Here is a 27,103-nt window from a genome sequence, read left to right as displayed (position 1 = left end):
ACCTTTACAGACAAGCAAAAGCTGAGAGAGTTCAGCACCACCAAACCAGCTCTACAACAACTGCTAAAGGAACTTCTCTAGGCAAGAAACACAAAAGAAGGAAAAGACCTACAATAACAAACCCAAAACAATTAAGAAAATGGGAATGGGAACACACATATCGATAATTACCTTAAATGTAAATGGACTAAATGCTCCCACCAAAAGACACAGATTGGCTGAATGGATACAAAAACAAGACCCATATATTTGCTGTCTACAAGAGACCCACTTCAGACCTAGAGACACATACAGACTGAAAGTAAGGGGATGGAAAAAGGTATTTCATGCAAATGGAAACCAAAAGAAAGCTGGAGTAGCAATTCTCATATAAGTTATATATATATATATATGTAGTTTGCTTGAGTGCAGTGTTTCTTGTTTTCTGTACTGAATTCATTAGCATGGGTCGGTATAAAATTTAGCATAGGTCAATATGTAATTTGTAAACTAATAAGGTCTTAAAAGTGAGGAATTAAGTCTTTTAAATTTAATTATTTATTGTAAAGAGCAGAATAGCATACATAAACAGGTGCCTAAGGAAAACTTGTATTCTAATATGGAACTCTCATGAACACCTTTTTTTTTTCTTCTAACGGTATGATAGTAGGCCATTTGATTATTTTTATGGCTTTAACTTTACAACAATGAAATATTCGTAAATTTAAAAAAAAATAAAAAATAAAAATAAAATGCACCCAATACAGCTCCCCTGAGGATTAATACATGGGAGTTAAATCAGGAAAGAATAACAAAGCGACTCCAAATCTATAATCAATTTAGTTATCCATAAAATAAAACATCTGAAAGAAACATATATAGCAAAATGTTGAGATGTGTTAAAATACAATGGTTGGGCTTCCCTGGTGGCGCAGTGGTTGAGAGTCCGCCTGCTGATGCAGGGGACGCGGGTTCGTGCCCCGGTCTGGGAGGATCCCACATGCCGCGGAGCGGCTGGGCCCGTGAGCCATGGCCGTTGAGCCTGCGCGTCTGGAGCCTGTGCTCCGCAACGGGAGAGGCCACAACAGTGAGAGGCCCGCGTACCGGAAAAAAAAAAAAATACAATGGTTGTTGATTACCTTATTTCTGTGCTTTTGCACATATTTGAAATATTTCATTGTTTAAAAAACTAATCAAGGGGCTTCCCTGGTGGCGCAGTGGTTGAGAGTCCGCCTGCCGATGCAGGGGACGTGGGTTCGTGCCCCGTTCCGGGAGGATCCTACGTGCCGCGGAGCAGCTGGGCCCGTGAGCCATGGCCGCTGAGCCTGCGCATCCGGAGCTTGTGCTCCGCAGCGGGAGAGGCCGCGACAGTGAGGCCCGCATACCGCAAAAAAAAAAAACAAACAAACAAAAAAAAAACTAATCAAGGAAAAGGATTCAAGGGCTTAACTTATTTCATAAAAATCTAGGGGTCAGAGAGACTAATGTCATCAATTTGAGTTGCACACTGCAAAACGTTCCTTCCCAGAAATATAACAAGAGCCACTGTCTTCTTTTCAAGAACCATTTAATATTGATTTTTTCACTACTATCTTCCAAAAGTCATCAGGTCACAAAGTGAAGGAAGCAATAACTCTTGTCTTCCCCCACAGCTGTTGAAGAACTTGCTTTTCTCACCCACTGTCCTGAAGACAATCTTAAATAGGGTCCCTCTCCGCCACTACTTAGACGACTGATAGGATGGAAAGGGTATTATGCCTGCGAGAATGGATGAATTTGCTGTGCCTCATCATTAGTATTTTCTGTGCCCTTGAAGTGCCAGTTACCACTATAGTTCCTTTTCAGTTTCTGAGGTTGAATTCTGCAGTCCCTGTAGATGAGGTTAGCCACAGTCATTTATTATGTTTTAATAAAGACACATTTTTTGGAAGGTCTCATTACTTCTTGCAAGTTTTGCTACTATCAGTCAAGCAAAAACCAATATGAACAAAACTAATTTTACCCAGAAAATGTGAAGCTAGCTATATACACAATACATTTCATACTGTGGTTTCAGTTATTTTCAGACAACAGAGGACACAGTAAATAAAATATATGAGTAGAGCCATAGATTCTCTAGGGAACTGGCAAGTTGATGGAAAGAGTGTTTCTCCTCTCCTGGTCACAGCAGGGTCAAACTCACCACTCAAGTGAATTGCTGAATCAAACTTCTTTGGAAGTGCTCCTTCTCTAAAGGGTTCAGGAAACAAATTAAGCAACTTGACTGGGCTTAGCCAGCACACCAGTGGCAATGCCAAAATCGGTATTCTTAATCTGCACAGAAAGGAGTTTAGGATTATAGAAAGCATGCTGGCCTCAGAGGGGGCCAAAGACCTGTACTTCGGTGTATAGTCATTTAAGCCTCTGGGCCTCAGTTTACTCATCTCTAAAATGAAGGGAGTTACAGAGATGGGCTCTAATGTCCCTTTAAGTACTAACACCTAATAACTTGAGAGTCTTCCCTTGTTATGTAATTTTCGAAAACATTCCACTTCCCTAAACAATCTCTGACCATCAGTATATCTTCTGCCATTCCCTAACCTAAACTGTTGAATAAGAGACAAAGAAAAGAAAACTAGGTCAAGGAATATTTGCATTGGCTCTAAAGCCATTTTAAAAACATTTGGGTCTTTTACGACAACTATGTTTTGCTAGATTTTGTAATTATAATGGCACATGTTTGTAATTCATTATAATAATCGCACAATTGACAAAAAGCTCATACAGGTAAATTTGCATGGGTATATTCAGATACATATTATTTAACAGTTTCAACTGCAAGATATCATATCATGCTCAATTACTATATTATATTTTGGTACTTGTTTATCAGCCTTTAGGAGGAAAAAAAGAATTTCTTCACGGTTTATTAGAGTAAAATATATAATTACCATAAAGCTGCTCTGTGAAGTACTAATATTATGATTGCTTGTATATTTAATAACAATACATCATCACACCTTTGGGGAAAAGAGCCTATTTGCCAACTTCTGATCCATGAATTGAAATATCTCCCCTTCAGTAAGAGACCTAATACTTTAAAAAAAATACTGAATAAGTACATTAGCTCTATTTCCTAATTATACCAGTAGTTAATGTCACCTCTAAGTGACAGCAACTTCACCTGGTATTAAAGAAAAAACATTGCTATGCTCCTACTTCTAGCGCTCATTCAAGTAACCGAAATTTCAGTAAGAATGTCTTTTTTTAAAGCCTATTCTAAATATTAATATTTGCTTGAATTCTTAGATTATATGAAGTTTCTCAATACCCGGTTAAAAAGTGTAAAACTTAAGCAACTAACCATTTATTTGTCTCCTAATAGTCAATATTTTCACCTCTCAGTTTTAATGAAATGATAGAACTAATTTACTCGTTCTGATTTTGTTTTAGTTTGGTTTTTGTTTTGTTTCACTGTTAATCAACGTAGCCTTGAGAAATTGTATCCTTAATCTCTTCTGGACAGATTAGTTTGTAAAAGGTACCAAGTTACTTCAGCTTTTTCTCTGGAAGTTTTAGACTATAATAAAAAGGTAACTAAATCATTCCTGGGGTAAAATCGATTGCTTGAATAAGCCTGATTTTACTACAGAAGGGCATACACAGGAGGAAAGGAGGGGAGAGTTCTGGTTTAGGAAAATGCTAATGAGTAAAGTATTAGATATTGGTGAAATTTACACTTGACCTCCTTAATTACTAGAGCACTGGTTCAAACTCTGGTTGTCAAGAAAGCAAAATCTCCCAGCTGCATTTAATCAAGAATATATCCAGTGGAGGACCAGCAATGGAAGGGCATAAACACAATTGTTAGAAATGTGATTGAGTACTTCCTATTGAGGAGTATCAATGTTCCTCCTTCTGGAACATTGAAGAAGTATGAAGAAAAACCGATGCTAAATTTCCCTCCTCAAATCAATTCATACTTCAAACAGCTGCAGAAATTTCAGTAAGATGCTTATTTAGTGAAATGAGAAGCCAATGGTCAAGGCTGCTTGGAAAAGCTCTGTGATTAACTGGGTTTAGGTAGTCATTAATGTTTTTCACTAATAAAAGGTTATAGGTCCTGGTCATTGATAAGGCACAATAAAGATGAAAGCATATCCTTATCAGTAGTTTATTTCATGTAAGGAAAAATGCTACAAGACAGTTTACCTCTATGTGCAATCTTTAGAAAATGACTTTATTCATAAATCAAATTTGACACCAGCACCTCAGGGTATGGAAATCAACTTTTCCATGCATGATTAAATTTTAATACACAAATACTCATTTCCTTTAGCACAGGACTATAAATGTAAGTATGGATGTCAATCCAAATATTTCCATAAAAGTAAAATCCAGATTGAGGGCCACTGGGAGAACGTGGCTGCATTTCAAAGTCAACAGATTAAGGGAGTAAAAATGCACATGTAGTAATACAAGAGATTAGGGAGATGATCCACTATAGAGGAAAAAGCACTACACGTGAGTTGAGAGTCTGAGTGTGGGTTCTTTTTTTTTTTCTTTTAATTTACTTTTTTGGCTACGTTGGGTCTTTGTTGCTGTACATGGGTTTTCTCTAGTTGTGGCAAGCAGGGGCTACTCTTCGTTGTGGTGTGGGGGCTTCTCATTGCAGTGGCTTCTCTTGTTGCACAGCACGGGCTCTAGGTGCGCAGGCTCAGTAGTTGTGGCGCATGGGCTTAGCTGCTCCACGGCATGTGGGATCTTCCAGGACCAGGGATCAAACCCGTATCCCCTGCATTGGCAGGCAGATTCTTAACCACTGCGCCACCAGGGAAGTCCCTGAGCGTGGGTTCTAACTGTGCTTCTGACTAGTTATATGAGTCATGGGCAAACCACTTAATTTCTTAGGGCTTCAGTTTTACACATGCAAACAAATCTAAGGGCTAGATTATCATTGAAGTCTCCTTTCAAGTTTTGATTCTATTGATCCATGGGCAATCTAAGCCTGTTGGTCTCAAAACTCAACCAAGTAAAATATTTTGACATTATACCCCCAACATATATAAACTTGTTTGTTTATAAATTATACCCATATACTAGAATAGTCACATGTCAATTGTATTAAAAATACAACCAAAAATATTAAAAAAGGATGATGATAATATTTTAAAGATAATTTATTTGATATATTTACCAATTTACCAACAATTAATTATTTTAGTGAGAGCTAAAACATTGACTAACTTTTTTAAACTTTTTAAAAAAGTTTAAAAACTTTTTTAAACTCCCGGTTTAAAATGTTGTGATACAGTCATCTGAAAAAGGTAATTCTTTTTTAAACTTTTTTAAACTCCCGGTTTAAAATGTTGTGAGACAGTCATCCGAAAAAGGTAATTCTAAGGCCACAAATTTTTCCAATACTTCATTTTAGGGGCTGACATAAACAAAAAATGATACCTCACAAAGACATGGAGATCCAGATGGAAGAAATATATCACTGACTGAGTTTATTAACAGTCATATTTTTTTCACTTTCATCCACTAGTAACACTAATAACACAAAGGTCTTTGTTGAAATTCAGCTAATAATTTTTCCATAAAGGTAACAGTTACTTCACAGTCAAACAGAAGATTCAAACTCAAATATATCAGAAATTGCATTCAACATAAAAGGACTGAAGAGTACTATTAAAAGACAAAGATTCTCAGACTGGATTAAAAAACAACCTGGTGATACTCCCAAGTGTCACACTTTAAATATGAGGACACCGAAAAGTTGAAATAAAGAGGATGAATAGAATATACTACGTACACACTAATCAAAGGAAAGCTGCTGTACTAAACAAATATCAGATCAAGCAGTCTTTGATGTCAGAAATCTTATAAATGATTGAGAAACATTTCATAATGATAAAATAGTTAATTCAACAGTAAGTTATAACAAACCTAAATGTATATACACCAAGCATCATAGCCTCAAAACATACAAAATGAAAACTGATATCACCAAAAAAAGAGAAATAGAAAATTCACAATCATAGTTGTGGATTTTAATGACATCTTCCAATAACTAATAAAATAAGAAGAAAAACATTAGTAGAGATACAGACTGAACAATATGATTATTAACAAACTTGACCTAATTGATATCTGAGGAACTTGTACTCTTTTCAAGTACACAGGGCTCATTTACCAAAATGGAACACATTCTGGGCTATAATGTTAAGTCTCAACTATTTTCAAAGATAGAAATCATACAGAATTTGTTTTCTGTCACTAGTGGAACTCAGCTGGAAATCAATAACAAAAAGAAAACTAGAAAAATTCCCAAATGTTTAAATACTAAGCAACACACTGCTAAGTAGCCCATGGATCAAAGAAGAAGTAAAAATGGAAATTCTAAAATACTGTCAATTATGTGTTAATGTAAATGAAACATATAAAAACATATGGGCTGAAGATATAGTCAGGTTTGGAGGAAAATTTATTGACTTAAATGCATATATTAGATAAGATGAAAGGTTAAAAATCAGTGCTCTAAGCATCTCTCCTAAGGTTTAGAAAAAGTACAACAAATTAAACCTACAGAAAGTAGAAGGAATGAAATAATAAAGAGTAGAAATCAATGATATTGAAAAGAAATGAACAATAGAGAAAATCATCAAAAGTTGGTTCTCTGAATAAAGCCCTAACAATACAGATCAAGAAATAAAAAGATACAAATTACCAATATCAATAATGAAAGAGGAGATATCACTATAGGTCCTAAAGACATTATACAGATTATAGTTATTATGAACAATTTTATGCCAGCAAATTTAAAATTTTAGATTAAATGGGAAAATTCTTTGAAAAAGTTTACCAAAAATTACATAAGAAAAAATAGAAACATCTCAGTAGATCTATATCTACTAAAGAAACTGAATCCATTTTTAAAAGGCTCTAGACCCGAATGGCTTGAACAATGAATTTTTCAATCATTTAAGGAAGAAATAACATGAATCTTAAAAAAATTTTTCCAGAGAGAGTTTTAAAAGAGAATAATTCTCAACTTGTTTTATGAGACCAATTTGTTTTTTCAGACCAAAGACAAAGGCATTTCATGAAAACAAAATTACAGGCAGGCCAATCTTTCTCATGAATTTGGATGCCAAACTTTCAAAGAAAATATTAGCAAATCTAATCCAGGGATTTATTTAAATGATAATGGTTAAAACTTACATTTACCCCAGAATATAGCAGGGATTTAGTATTTGAAATTCAATCTGTGCATTAGAAGAATAAAAGTGAAATAATACATAATCATCTCAACAAAAGCAGAAGTAATTGATAAAATTCAAAACACATTCAAGATTGAAAGTCTTAGAAACCTAGAGATAGAAGGGAATTCACTTAATCTGATAAAGAGTATCCACTAAAGTCATCATACTAATTCATGAAACACTGAGCACTTCCCCTCTGAGACTGAGAACAAGAAAAGGATGTTTGGGGCTCCCCTGGTGGTGCAGTGGTTGAGGGTCCGCCTGCCGATGTGGGGGACGCAGGTTCATGCCCCGGTCTGGGGGGGATCCCGCGTGCTGCGGAGCGGCTGGGCCCGTGGGCCGTGGCCGCTGGGCCTGCGTGTCCGGGGCCTGTGCTCTGCGGCGGGAGAGGCCGCAGCGGTAAGAGGCCGGCGTACCGCAAAAAAAAAAAAAAAAGAAAAAAGAAAAGGATGTTCATTCACTATCATCATTTCCATTGATCACTGTACTGAAGGCCTAGCCTATGCAAGAAATAATAGGAAACAAAAGGCTAAAAATTTAAAAAGAAGAAAACTATGATTATTTGCAGATGACTGATTGTATATAAACAAAATCTAATATCATCTACAGATAAATCATGAGCTAATAAGTAAATTTATCAAGCTCTGTAGATAAATGATCAACATACAAAATTCAATATTTTGATACATTCACAAAAACTTAAAAAATGAAATTAGAAAAAAACACACTAGTTATAAAAGAAAAAAATGATAAACTGTATTTCATCAAAATTAAATTACTTTGCTAATGAAAAGACCCTGTTAAGAAATTAGAAAGATAATTCACTGATTGTGAGAAAATATTAACAATAATAATTTCTGAAAGACTTGTATGGAGAATATACAAAAACTACAGGCCAATAACAAAATGATAAATAACCCAATAAAGATTGGGCAAAAACCTTGAATACACACCTGAAAGTAGAAGATAAAAATAGAAGCACATGAAAAGTTACTCAACATTACAAGTCATTAGGGAAATGCAAATTTAAACCAGAAGAGATACCACTTCACTTCCACTAGAATGACTCAAATTAAAACAAAACAAATGAACAAACACAACAAAACAGAAATAGACTCAAAGATACAGAGAACAAACTGGTGGTTGCCAGAGGGGAGGGGACAGATGGGCAAAATAGGGACAGAGGATTAAAAGGTACAAACCTCCAGCTATAAAGTCAATGTCACAGCTCATGCAGCTCAGTATCAAAAAAACAAACAACCCAATCAAAAAATGGGTGGAAGAACTAGACATTTCTCCAAAGAAGATATACAGATGGCCAACAAACACATGAAAAGATGCTCGACATCACTAATTATTAGAGAAATGCAAATCAAAACTACGATAAGGTATCACCTCACACAGGTCAGAATGGCCATCAGCAAAAAATCTACAAACAATAAATGCTGGAGAGGGTGTGGAGAAAAGGGAACCCTCCTGCACAGCTGGTGGGAATGCAAATTGATACAGCCACTATGGAGAACAGTATGGAGGTTCCTTAAAAAACTAAAAATAAAACTACCATATGACCCAGCAATCCCACTACTGGGCGTATACCCCGAAAAAAACGTAATTCAAAAAGACACATGCACCCTATGTTCATTGCGGCACTATTTATAATAGCCAGGACATGGAAGCAAACTAAATGTCCATCGACAGATGAATGGATAAAGATGTGGTATATATATACAATGGACTATTACTCAGCCATAAAAAGGAACGAAACTGGGTCATTTGTAGAGATATGGATGGACCTAAAGTCTGTCATACAGAGTGAAGTAAGTCAGAAAGAGAAAAACAAATATCGTATAATATCGCTTATATATGGAATCCAGAAAAACGATACGGATGAACTTATTTGCAAAACAGAAATAGAGACACAGACGTGAGAACGGACGTATGGATATGTGGGGGGGGATGAATTGGGAGAATGGGATTGACATATACACACTACTATGTATAAAAAAGATAACTAATGAGAACCTACTGTATAGCACAGGGAACTCTACTCAGTGCTCTGTGGTGACCTAAATGGGAAGGAAATCCAAAAAAGAGGGGATATATGTATACATAGAGCATATGTATACATATACCATATGTATACGTATAGCTGATTCACTATACATATCAGGAACTAACACAACATTGTAAAACAACTATATTCCAATAAATATTATTTTAAAAAATAAAAATAAAAAAGCCAAATGTCACAGGGATTAATGTACAACATAGTGAATATAGTCAATAATATTGTAATAACTTTGTATGGTGACAGATGGTCACCTGACTTACCGTGGTGATCATTTTGCAATACATAAAAATATCAAATCACTATGTTGTACACCCAAAACTAATATTAATATTGTAAGTCAATTCAATTTTTAAAAAAACACATGACCAAGAGCTGGTGAGGATGTGGAGTAAATGGAACCCTTAAACATTGCTGGCGGGAATGTAAAATGCTTCAACCACTTTAGAAAACTTTTTGGAAGTTTCTTATAAAGTTAAGCATATAACTACTCTATGATCCCGCAATTCTACTCCCAAATATTTACCCAAGAGAAATAAACGCATATGTACACACACACACACACGACTTGTACAATAATGGTTATTAAAGCTTTATTCATAATAGCCCCAAACTTCAAACAATTCAGTTACATTAACAGAAGAATGGATAAACTATGTATAACCAAACAGTGGAATACTGCTCAGGAGTAAAAAGGGAATTGCCAATACACACAACAATATGAATAAATTTCAAAAACATTATGTTGAATGAAAGAAACCAGACTCAAAAGCGTATATACTGTATGAGTACATTTATCTGAAGTCCAAGAACAAGCAAAACTAATATAAGATGATAGGAATCAGAATCTCTGGGATGGCAGATGGAGGGATTGACTGGAAAGGGGCATGAGGGAACTTTGTGAGGTGATAGATGTTTTATATCTTGAATGTGTTACACAGGCATTTACATTTGTCAAAATGAATCAAACTGTACATTTAAGATCTGTGCATCTTATATCTAAATCATACCTCAATTTAAAAAGTCATAGAAGAATCACTTACAGGATCCTCAAACATGAATGAATATATAGGAATAAATCTAATCAAAATGTTCAAGACTTATACCCAGAAAACTGCTGCTGAGAGAAATTAAATGAAACCTAACTACATGCAGGGATAAACTGTGTTTATGATATACACAAAGGATTGAAAACTAGTGGGAAAGGATGAACTACTGCATAAGTATTGCTGAATAATGTGAAAAAAGACATACATTAAAAGCAGCTTTAAGTAGCACATTAAACTGGAGATTGAAATAACTAAAATACTCAATAAAACATTTTTCAAACTACTTTAAAACTGATCACTAACCTGATAGGAAAATAAGGACATTAAAGCAAAGTGAAGAATACCAGGAAATAATCTAGTGCCAAGGTTGTCTTTTGCCCTAGTGGACTTTGTTAACCCTTGAACTTCTGTTTTAACTATTGCATTGGGTGCCTAGGACAGGACATAAAGTCCAGGGCCTGCCCAAAGTAACGATGCTAAATCCAGAAACTACAAAACACAAAGAGGCATAAGATAATGATGGGGTTCAGAACACACTACCACAAAATATGGCACCTTGGCATATTAAATATTTCAAGCTGAAGGAACATAAGAAATGGCAGGTGCAAGAGGGATTTTCTTAACTTCTCCTGAAGCAGGTCACAGATCCCCCATGTGAGAGGTGCCCTCCAAGACCAGGTAGAAAGAAGCATGCATATCTTCAAATATAGAGGGACATCAAGAGGAGCCTGAATAAACAGGCCTTACTGTGTCCCCCAGTTTGCTACTCTTAGCTCATGTCATTTTATTGTCCTGTCACGTTTTCCCACAACTCTCCATCCTTCATCAAACCAGCATAAAGGAATTCAGATTTTACTACTTCTTCAGATCTTCATTTCCTTATGAAGCCTCCCATATCATGTAAAACTTACATTAAATAAATTTTTATGTTCTTCTCTTGTTAATCTGTCTTTTGTTACAGGGGCCCCATCTTAAAAACCTAAATGGGTAGAGGAAAAAGACATTTTTCCTCCTCTACAGATACCATGATTGAAAAACCATAAGAAACAACAAACAGCAAAATAAATACATAGATGAGCAGACTTAATATGTTTGAATTACCACATACACAATATAAATATGTTTAATATATTTAAGAAATAAAAGGGAAACATGAAAAATAAAAGAGTAGACAGCAATCAGATTTGACAAGAACCAAATAAAACTTTCAGAAATTAAAATAATTATAATAATTGAAAAATTAAAACTCAGCAGGTGGGTCTTCACTGAAGAGGGAGTTATTGAATGGGACAGTAGATAGGAAGAAAGTATCCAGAGAAGTCTACAAAAAAAAATGGAAAACATAAAATAGAGGTTAAAAGTAATAAATAACAGACTAATAGTAGAGTAAGTAATAGAATAATAAAGTAGTTGGAATACCAGAATAAGATAATAGAATGGAGACGAGCCAGTAACCCACATGGAGAAAAAAAAAAGAAACATGGTCCGCACCTGACACATATGCAAAACTGAAATCAAAGACAAATCATTAACTTAAACTAGCAGCTAAAACTACTGCCCTTCTAAAAGTAAACACAGGAGAACATATTCATGATCTTGGAAAAGGCAAAGATTTCTTAGCAAGAAGGCAAAAGCATTAATCTTGAAAGAAAAAAGGGCTTCCCTGGTGACGCAGTGGTTAAGAATCCACCCGCCAATGCAGTGGACACGGGTTTGAGCCCTGGTCCGGGAAGATCCCACGTGCCGTGGGGCAACTAAGCCTGTGCGCCACAACTACTGAGCCCGCACGCCACAACTACTGAAGTTCACGTGCCTAGAGCCCGTGCTCCACAACAAGAGAAGCCACTGCAATGAGAAGCCTGCCCCCGCTCGCCGCAACTAGAGAAAGCCCACATGCAGCAACGAAGACCCAACACAGCCGAAAATAAATAAATTTTTAAAAGTTATTACATTTAAAAAAATGATAATACAGATTTCATAAAAATTTAAAATGTCAGCTCATCAAGAAATACCATTAAGGAAATGAAAAGGCAATCTACAGACTGGTAGAGAAAATTAACAACACATATACTTGACAAATGACTAGTATTCAGAATAACAAGTTGTAAAGTACTCTTACAAATTAATGATAAAAGGAAAAACAACTCAAAAATGAGCAAAAGACTTCAACACTTAAATTTCAAAGATACGTGAAAAGCCAGCAAGCACATGAAAAGGTGTTGAACATCATTAATCATTAGAGAAATAAAAATTAAAACCACCAGAAGACATCACTTTATACATCCAGTATACCTAAAATGAACAATACAACACTATGGGTAGGCGAGGGTGTGAAGCAACTGGAACTCCCAAGCTTGGCTGGTGGGAGTGTAAAATGGCACTACTTTGAAAAACTGACATCCCTGGTGGGTTATGTACTGTGCTTTTAATCTTCCACTGTTGGGTTACATGGGCCAAAACTTCCCCCTTTTGCTTAAGCTAGTCCAGGTTAGGTTTTTCTTACTAGCAGCCAGTGAATTGTGGACAACACTAAAAGATAAATATGGATTGTGCCACTGATTATGAATTGTTGTTATGCTGGGCAGTGTGGAGCCAGGACCACTTAACCACACGTCCTTATTCAAGGGCTTGATTGATCCTGCTCAGATAAGCATCCACAAAGTCAGCAACTCTGAACTATGACCTAGGTATCATTTGTTGCTTTTTCCCTGACTGTGCACTTCTGTTTTCTCCCTACAGTGACCTTCTGATGCAGACAATCTGGATCAATCAACACAAATGGGTAAAAAAGAAGTGAGAAGGAAATGAGAAAAATCATGAAATAATAAATAGTAGTAATAAATATTAATTTGAAAACCAACTTCAGAGACTCGCGTAATGTACATGCAGTCTACATGACCATAGATTAAATATTTGCAAAAACAATAAGTGAATTTTCATTACTATCCTGGGTGGGGCCTTCAAGAAAATGCTAGCAGCAATAGACAAAGTCCTAGATTTAAGTAAGACATTTGTATATTCTAAGGATTAAAGTAACCGGATCTTACATCCAGTTAGAGGACACACACGAGAACATTCTGAACTCGGGTCTGTATTTTTTAAATGTTAGACTAATGCAGCAGTAACTGGAAAACCCATGTGTTATTACGTTACCTTCAAGTTTCCACCTACATATAAATAACCTCAACCTACCAGTGTAACTTCTGGGTATGGGTTTCTTCCGTTCCTTCTGAGCCCTATATTTCTCAGGCTTTCAAGCACAGGAGAAACTGGTAGGTGGGATTTATACGTGGCTCAGCATCATTTCTGCTGGAGGCGTTCAGTCTTTAGTTCTTTACCTTGTGGGTCTTAGCTTACTCTAACGCAGCCAAAATAACCATTTCCTGTTTTGCCTCATCATGTTTTCCATCTGACCTTTCTTAAAATGTAGAACTTTTAACAAAGAATAACACATACCTGTGTCGTAACACACAATAAGTTTTTCGCTGTGATTGCCCACGGTTTGTGGCTCAAAATCCACTTCCAGTTGCATGGACTCTCCTACATTAAGGGTTCCAATAGATGGCTCTACAGAGAAGGGCCTGCAACACACGTGGAGACACATCATCAGAACACATTCCTATATGTACACATATAGCTGATTCACTTCCTTGTACAGCAGAAACTAATGCAACACTGTAAAGCAATTATACTCCAATAAAAAAAAAAAAAAGAACACATTCCCGACTAGTGTGAGGGGAAAGGGGAGAGGAGACATGAGTTCCAGTTCTGCAGACAACACAGACCCGACACCACAATTCAGTGATTCATAAGGATACCTTCCCGTTAATGTGAAAGAACTTTAGTATTAATGTTAAAATAACAGTAATAGAACAACAAATGTAAGAAAAACTTAAATGATGCATAATATTCTTGTTTGTATCCTTGCCATTTAGCCTTTCTTTTAACATTCACTGAGTGATTCCGGTAAAGGACAGACTTATAACATGTACGTAAATACTGTAATTTGCAAAAGAACAGTACCTTCAAAGGGATAAAAATCAAGTTTTGCGAGAGTTCAGCGAAGAGAGGGTTTTATGACGGAAAAACATACCAGAGTCTCAAAAGTAAAATGATCACACAATCACACAAGGATAAGGTGAGGGCAGTCTAACAAGGGGTCTTTTTAAAAGGGGGGAAGGGGTGTAGGGAAACTACAAGAGATGATGCAATTGCCCAGGGTTGTTAACAGTAGAACTGTTACCACCTCTAGGCCCAAAGAGCCAAGGAGAAGGAGTGGTTTTGAAACCCACCAGAGTCCTAAGAGAAGGCTGCCTTATGAGGCTCAAAGGGCTTTAGTTAAGAGAGACAGTCAGCCCAGGAGACCTCACACATAGGACACTAGGGGGAAAAGTGCCTTGACCTCACATCCTTTGCCTGATTGCCTGCTGGGACTCCCACTGGCTGAACCCAACCAGAAGCCAACGGCATGGGGAGCCTAACGACCTCTGCCATATAGGTTAGCCTCCTGGGTGAGAGTAAGCTGGAGAAGGGTGGAGAGCATTTGGAAAGGCAAACTGGGGACATCTGTGTCTTGAAAATAGAATTTGGGCATGCAGACCTTATGGGGAGGTAGGGTGGATCTGCGAACAGGAAACAGTTGACTTTAATTGTCCTGGAAAGGAAGAGTAAGAGAGAAGCTGGATCTGATCATGAAGTACCTTAAATAACTTGCAGAGCTCTTCCTTCTAAACAGGAAACCCAGCCCTTTTAATTATTTTCATGGTCCATTTCACTTCTTTAAATTGCCAGTTTTTCAAAATAATGTGTTGGACAATGTATCTGGCAGGCTAAGCTGTTTCTGATTATTTACTTCTATCGCAACTGTTTTTAGTCTTCAGTCCTTAAACCTTCCCTTAGATAATGAACTTAATTTCAGAAAACCTAACCTTTCTTCTATGAGGGTACGGAGCTTACAGCATGGGTAGCACTTGGTGGTACCTGAGATTATCACTGCAGGACCTCGAGTGCTTCCTACCACGGGCACTTGTTTATTTTCTCTGGTGCCCTCTATTTGGATTGCCCTCTCCTTTCACTACTTTCCCATTCCTTTGTCTGTCCTTTTCCCATACCTTCAGCACCGAACCTCCAATGAACTCCAGGCACTGTTGTAGGGGCACCAAGAGGTAGTAGTTACTAGCCTGGAGCCAACTGAATAAGTTCAAAACCCAGATCAGCCATGAGCTTGGGTAAGTCACTGAACATTCAGTTTCCTCAACTGTAAAATGAGGATAAAGACAGCACCCATTTCACAGGGTTGTAGTGAGAATTAAAGGAGTTGATACAGGTAAAAGCGTAGAATAATGTCTGGCATGTAGGAAATGCTAAACAAATGTTTATTATTATTTTTGTTATTGCTGTTGTTATCTCCCTTGTTGGCAGCCGGAGGATGATCTTGGGTATTCAGGTTTTTATCATCCTCCTCTCAATCCTTCACACTGCTCTAGAGACATTGTAAAAAATCACACACCGGATATAACACATCAATCTCTTGTTCAAACACCTTCAGTGGCCCCCATAACTTATGTAATAAAGTTCAAAGTCCTCGACATTTGAGGTCCCACACAATCTACTCCCAACTAGTTTTGGCCTTCTCATTAAACAGATACATCTGTCCAAATACATTATACACCTGTCACATTCTATGTCAGACTGGGGTGGGACGGAATGGGAGGGCTTTAGTCTCTACACCCATAACCTTCCCCAGCACTGCACCTACTCTTCCTTCCAACCAGACAGTGCCCCCTACATAGTTCCAGAACTGCTTGGGTCAGATAGGAACATTCACCGTTTCCATGTCATACTCCTTCCAAAGTCACCCATCATAGCCTAGACTCAAAGTTACCTTTTAAATAGAATCTTTCCTGATTCTCTCTCTTATTAATAATGTCTCCTTCCTCTCAGAGGCCATAACTTTATTTTTACTTCTTACATTAGCTCACCTTGTACAATAATAAGTTTTCATGCCTGTCTCTCCCAATAGCTAGAGACTCTTGAGATGAAAGGAAAGAGAAAGCAAACAAAATTTCATTAGCACATACTCTATGCTGGGTACTACAGTAGGCATTTTACATATGTCAATTCTTTTAATCCTCACAAAATCTTGAGAAAGTAGGTCTTGTTATTTGCATTTTAGATACGAGAAAGCAGATGCTCTAAAAGGGCAGGCAACTGGCCCAAAGCTACCCAACTAGGTAGTGTAGAGCAGGGATGGAAGCCTGCCTTCAAGTTTTTTTCTCTCTCCCCAAACCATCCCTAAATGTGGAAGCCACCTGGTTAGATTCATCTTTGTGTCTCTCACTACCCCATGCATAGCTCTTTACTCATAGGAGCCTCTCAAAAGAGGTTGTTAAATTGAATTATAATCAACTTTTAAAGGGAAATTAAAAATATCTCTAATCTTTATTTAATCTTTATAACAACGTGGCGGAACAGAAAAGGAGCAGACTTTTGGTATCACAAGAATCTCTGCTTGATGGGAGATGAAGGTGAGTCTCAGCGTCTTTAAAGTTCTTTCCTTCCTTATGGCCTCAGGAAGAATCTGAAGAATTGAGAACTGGCCTCAGTTTCCTGGCTTTGGGAACAACATTGTAACATTCTCTTCTACCTCCGCTTCCCCAGTTTCTAATATTTTTCTCCCTACACTGTGCTTTCATTTTTTTCCCCAAACATTTCTTAGTAGCAAAATAACAGTTTTGAAATGAATTGGATAGTATTACATTACAGAACGTAAGCTGATTTTCTATGGACAAAGGGACTCTTCTTAGGACCTCCAGAAATCCTAATTCCATACAGTGGTAACAGATTCTTCCCTTTTGTGCTAATTGTTGGGTTTATATTACACTAAACTTCTTCAGTGGTTAGAAAATCACCTGGGATAGCCATATGCTACTTAGAGCCGCCTAAGCTTTCTCTATAAGTCAGACATTAATTGGATAGAGTGTGTTAAGTTCTGGTGCTTAAACATTGTCTATAATTTGATTTTGTATTCATTTTACTAGAGGCAGACAGGCTGAAAAGGCTAGAGAATACCAAGTACCAGAAAATGATCTTACAGAGAGGTAAAAGGTGCTGTTCCTCCAGGGTATAAAGCTGCCTCTGTCTACCAGAATGTCTGGTTTCGATATCACATCCTCATTAATACCGAATACTTGATTAGGGAGGGAACTCGGGTTTGTGTAAAATCATGAGCCACAAGAAAGATTTTGAGTTTTTGTTCAATCCACTATGAACTGCTCTTAAGAACTAAAACTATTCCATTCAAATGATTCAATATTTTAGCAGAAGACTAAATACTGGTTCTATTATATTAAACATTGAATATAAAATTAGTATTTTTCCTTCAGATAATCTTTCTTATTAACTGATTCCTAAACTGAGATTTTAGATTTTGAAAGTGCTCCTTAATTCTTTCTATTTCACCTTCCAAAATTAATCCTACTTTAATAGTCAAAGTTATTCTGGTACCTACTCGAGTTTTAGGTCAAATCTGTAATAAAGGTGAAGAGTAATTGTTTATGTTCTCTGTATACTTTATAGCACATTGAGGCTCCTTTTATTAGTGTAAAAAAACACTATGCCTCTTTTATAGTACTTGGAGCATGATTTTTTATTTTAAATCATTGTAGAGGTTTATAGTTGTAGCTCTGCTGTTGTGATATATTGTTGGTTAGGCATCCTATAAACATTTATTAAGCACTTATTTATTCTAGACACTTTGCTAGATGCTGGGGACATACAAATGAAAAGAGATACAATCCTTGCATTTGAGATCATATTCTGATGGGAGCAACAGACACATAAAGTTTTATTTTTTATAATTTATATGAACCTGACCACTTATAAACTTCACCATTAATTAAATCATTATTTCAATGAAAAGAATATGATTTGTTTTTTAAACAATTTCCTGTGAGATATTATTTCTAACTGTATAATGCCTATAAAAGCAGCAAGACCAAGAGTATAGACCCTATGTTTTTGACTCCAAATTCTCAAACTACATATACTGCTCCACTCTGTCTATTGACAATCATGTTGTCAATGAAAGAGTGGTCCTCAGCCCTGTCTGGGCAACACAATCACCTGTGCACTTTTCAGAATGGATAGTCATCAGGGAATCCCCCCAGACATTCTGATTCAATAAAATGTGACCGCAAATTCAACTGCATTCTTTCTCATTGTAGTCGTTAGGGTTTTCAGTTGCAAACAATAGAAACCAATTCTGGCCAACTTAGACAGAAAAGGGATTTATTGGAAGGATTTGAGGTAGCTCACAGAATTGACATCATGGTTGGAATACATGCATTTTGTGGAAAGAACATTTTGTGCATAAAAGTACCATTTTGTGCAGAGTCTAAACAGGAAAACAAAAATAAACAGGAAATTTAATTGAAAGACTTGGTTACACAGAAGATGAAAGCTATGAAAAGCCCAACTTAAGATGGTGAGATAGCTCAGGGATTGGTAATAGCAGTAAGCCATTTCCACCACTGGGCTGGAAACCAAAGGAGAGGAGGAAGTATTAGCAGATCCTGGGGACCTGGCAGAAGTTGGAACCATAGCAGGTCTGTCTGACAGGAGCTAGAACCACAGAGGAGATACAGCTGCTTGCTGGGGACTCTACTGAAGTTAGACAGGGAGGAAGAGAAATACTCTGACTTCTTCCTACTCTCCAACCTCCTTCTAGTGCCCCCCACTGGTCAAACCCAGGTGGAATCCAGCAGGTCGTGGAGGCTAGAGGGGCTAACACAGCCCAACATAGATACTGAGCAAAGCCTGGGAAGGGCAAGGAATGGATCTTGAGGTAAACAAGGCCAGAACTGGCCCATGTTTGTTTTAATCCAAGTTTTGCTACTAACTTACTGGGGGAACTTGGCTAAGTCATTTACCTTCTCAGACCTTACTTCTTTCATCTGTAAAATGGGAATGTTGGACTAGAGTTTCTAATGTCATTATGATTGCTGGCTAGTCCTTGAGTTAGCTCACCATTTTACCTTAGAAGTGTTTCTACATTAGGAAAAGATGATTCACATTCACAGTTACATGGATATAAAAGTTTTAGATCTTTTCCCGCAACTTCACACTATTAAATCTGTGATTTTGTTTCACTTTACATGAATGTATTGCCAATTATGTGTAGTTTTTAAGATTCAGCCAAACAGTTCAGGAAGATGTGCTGCCTGTGCTTGTTTTTCCACCTTAGGTGGACTCTCTTTTTCATTGGAACAATACCAATGTCACAGGAAGTTTTTAATGTGTATTATGGATGGTGGTTATGAAAGTTCTTTTTTTTTTTTTAACCAAAAGAGATTGGTTCTTTCTAAGTCATGGTGAGCCAGTTGAACAACTTGCTTTCTTCCCTTCAATCAAAATATGAGTCTCACCACGAAATGACAAAAGAAGCCTTTATAAGCACTTTGACAATGTCAGGAGACACTGATTTTCAAAAGAATTTTTCCTTTGCCTCTGACGGTTGATTTATCTAAAGTGGGTCAGAGTCCTGCTTCCACCCAGGATGTAGAGAGCTGAAAAGAGTGTTTCTTTTACCCTAACAACAACAACAACAACCAAAAAAAACAGATAAACAACAAAATCACAATTTTTCTCAAACCCATTAGAGAGCTGAGATTGCAGGGCAAACAAAAATGGACAATCCCCTGCCCCTAAAGAAGACAAGACATGTGCAGAGTATTTCACCTGTGGCAGATAGAACATTCCTACAAGCAGAAGAAATGGTGAGAGAGGATGGAGAAAAGAAATATTTGAAGAAATAATGGCTGATGTTTTCCAAAAATAATGACAGATCCAAGAAGCTCAGAGAACTTCATGCGGAATTGAAACGAAAACCAAATAAAAGCAAAATAAGATCCTTAAACCAAAAAACAACCAAAAACAAAATCCACATCTAGACACATCACATTCAAACTGCTAAAAACCAAATATAAAGACAAAATCTTGAGGCAGCCCAAGAAAAAGACATAATTACCTACAGAAGAACAAAGCTAGGAATTACAGCAGAATTCTCATTAGAAAAATGTAAGCCAAAAGACAATGAAGTGACATCTTTAAAGTACTAAAAAAAAATGTATATAAAACTGCCATTTCACAATTCTATACTGTAGAGAAAAAATCTTTCAAAAAATGAAGGCAAAATACTTTTTTTCAAGTAGACAAAAACTGAGATAATATCCACTAGATCTGTGCTACAGGAAATATTAAAGTAGTTTTTCAGCCAGGAAAAAATGATACCAAACAGAAACTTGAATCTACATGAAATGGTTTAGAGCTAGTGATGCTCCTGGGACACATGTAAGAATAAACACATTTTCCCTCCTGAGGGATGTGCCTCAACCCACATTATGGCATCCCTGCTACCTACAATATGGCAGACCAAGTAACCCGAAAACTCTTCCACCAGAAAATACCTAGAAAGTCTGGATAAAATATAACTTACATAAATGTGTAGCTGAGCATGCAAAAAAAAAGAGGCAAATCCACAGGATTCAAAAACAAGAGGAAATAAGAACCAGAGCAGTAAGCCACTGAGCCCTTGAAGCCTGGGTTTTAACAGCCCTGCTAATAGCAGCAGGATACAAGGTCTTGGGATGGTTAAGTCAGGGGAATGGTAACAAAATCCCCATATAAACCTGGGAAACTTCAAAGGTTACCAAAACATTCTCCCATTAGCACAAGGAAAGATGTCTATCGTGGTCTTGAATGAGGGAAACAAGGATTCTCTAGGGAATTCATACTTTGGACATGTGTATTCTACCAGTTTAGGGTTTAGATATGCATGATCAGTCCAGGAACCCGTAAGCCGAGAAATTACCAGAGAGGCATGTAGTCTAATCTATGTAGTAGAGTCCATGTAGTCTAATCTTTGGGAACCAGGCAGAAGTAAATGCTAATCCTTACTGGAGAGATGTGTCCTTAAACTAGAGATTGTCCTTAAACTAGCGAAGGATTCCACAGGTAAAGCCCTTATGAAAATGACCCAGCTCAATACCTGCCTTATTTTTAAAAAGTCATAGAAAAAGAACTTGACCTTCTGTCTCCCGTGTTCCCAACCTGGCCATTCTTGTTATGGCCCTGCTAATCAGCCAGCATCTTCACGTAACAACCATAACAACCATTCTTCCCCATCTTATAAGAGAGATCATTGAGGGCAAGGATTGTCCCATAATATTTATATTGTCCCATAATGTCTACTGCACTATAACTACACCATAAATTATCAGATTAAAATCAAACAGCTTCACTTACTAGCTATGTGCTCTTGAGCAAGTTATACAACCTCTCTATTGCTCAGCTTTTTCATCTTCAAAGCAGGCTGAGTTCTTCTCATATCTCATCATTTCAAACTCTTCTTCTGCCTCCTTCTATTTTTAAAGATGTTTGTGATTACACCTGGCCCACCCAGATCATCCAGGATAATCTGCCCATTTTTAAGGTCAGCTGATTAGCAACCTTAATGACATCTACAGCCCTAGTCCCCTCTGTCACGTGACACTACACATTTCCAGGTTCTGGGGATTAGGACATGCACATATTTGAGGAGCCGTTATTCTGCCCACCACACTGGCAGTAGGTCATTTAAAGAAACAATAAAAGAAGAAACACTCAGTATACAGTACTTGCTATATACCAGCAGTTTATGTTTATTAATTCATCTATTCCTCACAACAACCCCATAAGGTGGCTACTTTGCCCCGTTTTTCAGATAAGAAAATTGTGGGTGGCCTGTAAAGCTGGACAAGGCAAAGAAATGGATCCTCCCATCAAGCCTCCAGAAAAGAACACAGCCCTGCCCACACTGGGAGTTTAGCCCAGTGAGGATTCTGATCTACTGAAGGGTCAGGTAATAGATTCGTGTTGTTTCAAGCCATGAAGTTTGCGGTAATTTATTACAATAGGAGTAGAAAACTAATACAGCCAGTTATAAAAGTCTCAGTCACAACAAATATGTTTATTAATATATTCCCATGAGCCATTCGCTATGCTAAATAGAAAGGCTCTTATCCAGCATTTCAGAAAACCACCCGTACCCAAACAGGTAACCTTGAATTTTGGGTTCCTCGTGGGATGAAGAAGTAGTCTGCCCCACATCATTGAGGTCTCCCATCCTTGCAAGTGAAGACTGTAATAAGCAGTTGCATTTTGACTGCTATTCTAGGAGACTACATGTGCTGACTAGATTTAGTTATAATCAATCAAAAACAAAAGCTGAAGGAATGCATACCTATGAGTTTTGAGGTGAAACACAGCATCTTTGTTGCCAATGTTTCGCACCAGCAGAATCTTCTGAGTGCTGTATTTAACAGGGCAAGCAGAAAAATTCAGCTTGTCAGGAAAATCTAGGATGGCTCGTGCACCTCTAGCTTTGATGGGCACAATAAACTTTTCTCTTTCAGTGACACAGGTCAACATATGGGCATAGTCCTACAAGAGAAGGGTACAATCATTACTTGTGGAAACACCAACATGACCAAGATAACTGCAAGAAATATGGCTGTATGCCAAGCATCTTGCAAAACAACTTAATATATATATATATTCTATGAAACCTTCTCAAGACAATTATGGATGCACCTTCAATGAGATACTCTTTTCTAAGAAAAAGAACAGTTCAAGTATTAAAACCTACAAGCCAATAGAGAAGCTTATGCTTCTTGTGTTTCCTGGATATTAGGGAGGTGGGATGTGGGACAGTTGAGGCTCATTCTTCTTTAGATCAGAGGAGGTTCACACCAGTAACTTCACGTCCTCCTTCTAAACCCTACCTACTTATCCTTCAAGCCATGTGTTAGACTGATAGCTCCGAATAATGGTCTCTCTATGACCACACTCTTTGAAATATGACTGTGCAGCTTCTCCATCATGAGTGGAGTCTATTTCTTTACCCTGTGCTTTGACCACTGGAATGTGGCAGACGTTATGCTATGCCAGTTCCAAGCTAAGGCCTCAAGAAGCTTTGGGCATTTCCATTCTTGCTCTTGAAACTCTGCCATGTAAACAAGCCTGGTCTAGCCTACGGCAGGATGGGAGCCCAGATGTCCCATGCTACACCAGCCTACTGCCCCAGATATGTGAGAGAGCCCAGCCAAGTTAAGCAGAGTTGCCTACCCAACTCATGGGTGGGCCCAGCCAAGATTAGCTAAACCACAGTCTGGTGAGCCATAATATCCATAACTGAATTTGGGAGTGGTCTGTCGTTATACAACAATCGCTAACCTATTCAAAGCCCATTGTAAACCTCACCTCTCGGGCAAAGCCATTACTGACCATTCCAAATAAAAATGCTGAGGCCCTAGGCATCCATCGTCCCCAATCTTGAGTCTAAATGCAACAGAAATGCTGAATTAAGTCACCCTTTATCTCCTCTCATAAGATAGGAAAATGGAAATCTCATCCTCAATGCAACGAAGAAAAAGTTAAAAGTAAACCATCACCAACAAGCAAACCTAAATGTGAAAGGAAAGCATTAACAGTCTCCTCAAGAATAGGCTCAGGGGGCTTCCCTGGTGGCTCAGTGGTTAAGAATCCGCCTGCCAATGCAGGGGACACAGGTTCAAGCCCTGGCCCAGGAAGATCCCACATGCCACGGAGCAACTAAGCCCGTGCGCCACAACTACTGAGCCCGTGAGCCACAACTACTGAGCCCACATGCCACAACTACTGAAGCCCACGCGCCTAAAGCCCATGCTCCGCAACAAGAGAAGCCACGACAATGAGAAGCCCGCGCACCGCCACAAAGAGTAGCCCCCGCTCCCCACAAGTAGGGAAAGCCTGCATGCAGCAACGAAGACCCAATGCAGCCAAAAATAAATAAAATAAAATAAAAAAGAACAGGCTCAGAAGTCACTGTGAAAGGAATTTGCTATCTAAACCAGGTTCATTTTCCTTCATTTTAAGTTTCCCCATCATTTTAGTGTGTGTTTTGGCTGCAAGGCAATCATTATAAGTATAAAGGCCTCTTGGAACTTAAGTTTCCTTTTGGTAATCATGCAGTAAATGGTTTTCAGTGGTGGAGGTTTAAAACCTCTCTTTGGACTTTAGGCACAGAGCAGGAATGGGAATGTCTGACATACTGACTGACATTTAGACCTGGCCATGCACTCAATTTCACGAAACCCACAGGACAAGTAGAAACCAGTGGTATCCCCAATTCGTTTATTCATACAACCATGTTTATTAAGTGTCCAGGTGCCAGGCACCGAGCTGGGTCTGGGTATGCAACTGAGTAGTAAACGCAGACGTGGATCACTTCAAGCTTACATAGTGACGGAAGAGACAGTGAGCAGGTAAATAAAGCATATCTAATGTACAATGTAATACATACACAAATATATTAAATAAATATAAAGAGAAAATAGCCAGGAATGTTCCCACGACAGAGCTTTACACCTGCAGTCTCTCTGCCTCCCTGAACTCCAAACTCATACCCAGCAGCCAGATCAACATCTCACTGGATACAAACTTACCATGGCCCAAAGCGAAGCTGCTGACTAACGCCACTGCCTGCAACTGTGCATAAAGATACCCTACCCAGGGAAGGAACGGGGCCTGAAATCCAGTCCACTCTGCTGGCTCCAACTGAAACGGCCTAGAGGGGCAGCCTTTTTCTCATGCCCACAAAAGCTCCACAATGCCAACTGAGGTCCTGCTCATGACCTTCCTTCCACCCTAAATCTGTCCCCTCACTGCCTCTCCATCTTGGTACATGAATCTCCATCCTTCCACTGGCCTGGATTTAATATCCTGGCATAAGGCATCCTTGATCACTCTGTTTCTCAATTTCTTAGTAAATCTCATAGGACTGACCTCCAAAATATATCCAGACCACAAACATGTCTCACTACTTCCACCCTGCCACCCTGACCCTAGCCACTCCAATCTTTCCTGGGCTAACTGGACTCTATTTCAACCCTTACTCCCTAAAGTCTATTTCCACACAAGGGCCAGAGGGATCCAGTTAAAATATAAGTCAGCTCAGGAGGCTCCTCCATTCAAAATCTCCCAAGCAGAGAGCTGGGGGGCTCTGAGTGCTAGGGTCTGGCACCCCTGTCATTTCTCTGGCCACACCCCCCCTCCCCCACTTGCGTCTGTGCTCCAGCTACAGGTTTCCTTGCTGTCTCTTGAGTATTCTAGAGATGCTCTCCCTTCAGAGCCTTCAAACTCGATGTTCGTTCCATCCAGGACATGCTTTCCTGTAATTATTCACATTGCTTACTCCCTCACTTCCTTCAGGACTTTGCACAATGTCCATTTTCTCCCTGAGGCCTCCCCTGATTGCCCTATTGTAAACTTAACTCTCCCTCTCCTGTCCCATCACTCCCTAGCCTTTCGTTTGCTTTAGTTTTCCCAAAGCCATCTAATATATTATATATGTTACCTATTTATTGAGTCTATTGTATGCCTCCCCCCATATCTCCATGTCAACAGGTATTCTGCCCATCGTACTGACTTCACATATCCAGCTCCTAGAACAGGGCGTGGTACTTAGTAAACATTCAACAAATATTTGCTGAAGACAGGCAAATGAGTACTATAATGCTGAGTGAAGAGAAATAAAGCATAAGGGAATAAAGAGTGAGTGGGGGGGCTTCCCTGGTGGGGCAGTGGTTGAGAGTCCGCCTGCCAATGCAGGGGACACGGGTTCATTCCCCAGTCCGGGAAGATCCCACATGCCGCGGAGCGGCTGGGCCCGTGAGCCATGGCCGCTGAGCCTGTGCGTCCGGAGCCTGTGCTCCGCAACGGGAGAGGCCACAGCAGTGAGAGGCCCGCGTACCGCAAGAAAAAAAAAAAAGAATGAGTGGGAAAAGGCCTCTATGAGGAGGTGACATTCCAGCAGAAATCTAAGTGAAAGGAGAAATGACGTCATGGGGGTGGGTGGTAATCTGGGCGAAGCATGATTCAGAGACTGTGGTCATAGGGGAATAAGGTAAGGAGACGTTAGAGATGCAGCAAAGAGGTTGTGGGAAGCCAGATCACACAGGAGCTTGTAAGCCATTGTTAGGACCTGAGGATGGCCAAAAACATTAATGATGCTGAAAGTGGATCATGATGTACCTGATTTATGTTTTAGAAGAATTACTAGCTGCTATGTAGGCAACGAACTGTAAGGAGGCTAAGATGAAAAAAGGGTGGCCAGTTAGGCAGCCACTGCAGTAGTCCAGGCAAGAGATGAAACTGACCTGGCCTAGTACAATAAATGCTTAGCCTAGAGCTTGGCGAGTAGTTAAGTACTCAATAAATGTTAGCTGTCATTACTAAAGTGTTGCATAAAATACAATGTTTTGTGTAAGGCACGTAGGAAAACTCAATTTGTGTACTTGTTGTTAGGATAATAATGATAATCCTGGTAATGATGATAATAATGGAACAAGATAATTTCAAAAAACAACAAGGACTTTGAAGAAAATAAAACATGGTAAAGTGATAATATGGGAAGCAGCTGCTTTAGGTTAGAACAACCAAGGAGGCCTCCCTGAGGAGGTGGCCTTCGAATAGAGACCTGAATAGCCAAAGCATCCAGTCAGGCAAGATATAGGAATGGAGCGTTCCTGGCAAGGAGAGGTGCAAACATGAAAGTCCTAAGGTAGGAGCAAGTAATAACAATTAATGGACAGTATTCATGAAATTTATTTAAATTGAGTTGTTGGACTCTTAGCTCTTGAAGTGATTCTGGTTTCTGCATGGTAATGCCAGGCTCAAAAATTATG

The 27,103-nt window shown here is 38.5% G+C and overlaps 1 protein-coding gene across 1 annotated transcript in view; it reads right to left on the bottom strand.

The window, feature by feature from the left end:
- The window catches only part of HYDIN (HYDIN axonemal central pair apparatus protein), a 435,992-nt gene that overhangs the window by 293,386 nt on the left and 115,503 nt on the right, over positions 1 to 27,103 (bottom strand). The window contains exons 7-8 of the mRNA XM_060288997.1: positions 22,621 to 22,820; positions 13,797 to 13,921 (exon numbers count right to left, since the gene is read on the bottom strand). Coding sequence (XP_060144980.1) covers positions 13,797 to 13,921; positions 22,621 to 22,820 — 325 coding nt within the window. The remainder of the gene's footprint in view (positions 1 to 13,796; positions 13,922 to 22,620; positions 22,821 to 27,103) is intronic.

The sequence above is a fragment of the Globicephala melas genome, chromosome 19 (assembly GCF_963455315.2).
Source record: "Globicephala melas chromosome 19, mGloMel1.2, whole genome shotgun sequence".
NCBI classification, from domain to species: Eukaryota; Metazoa; Chordata; class Mammalia; order Artiodactyla; family Delphinidae; genus Globicephala; species Globicephala melas.
The sequence above is the reverse complement of the archived record's forward strand: the minus strand, read 5'-3'. Positions and strand labels throughout refer to the sequence as shown.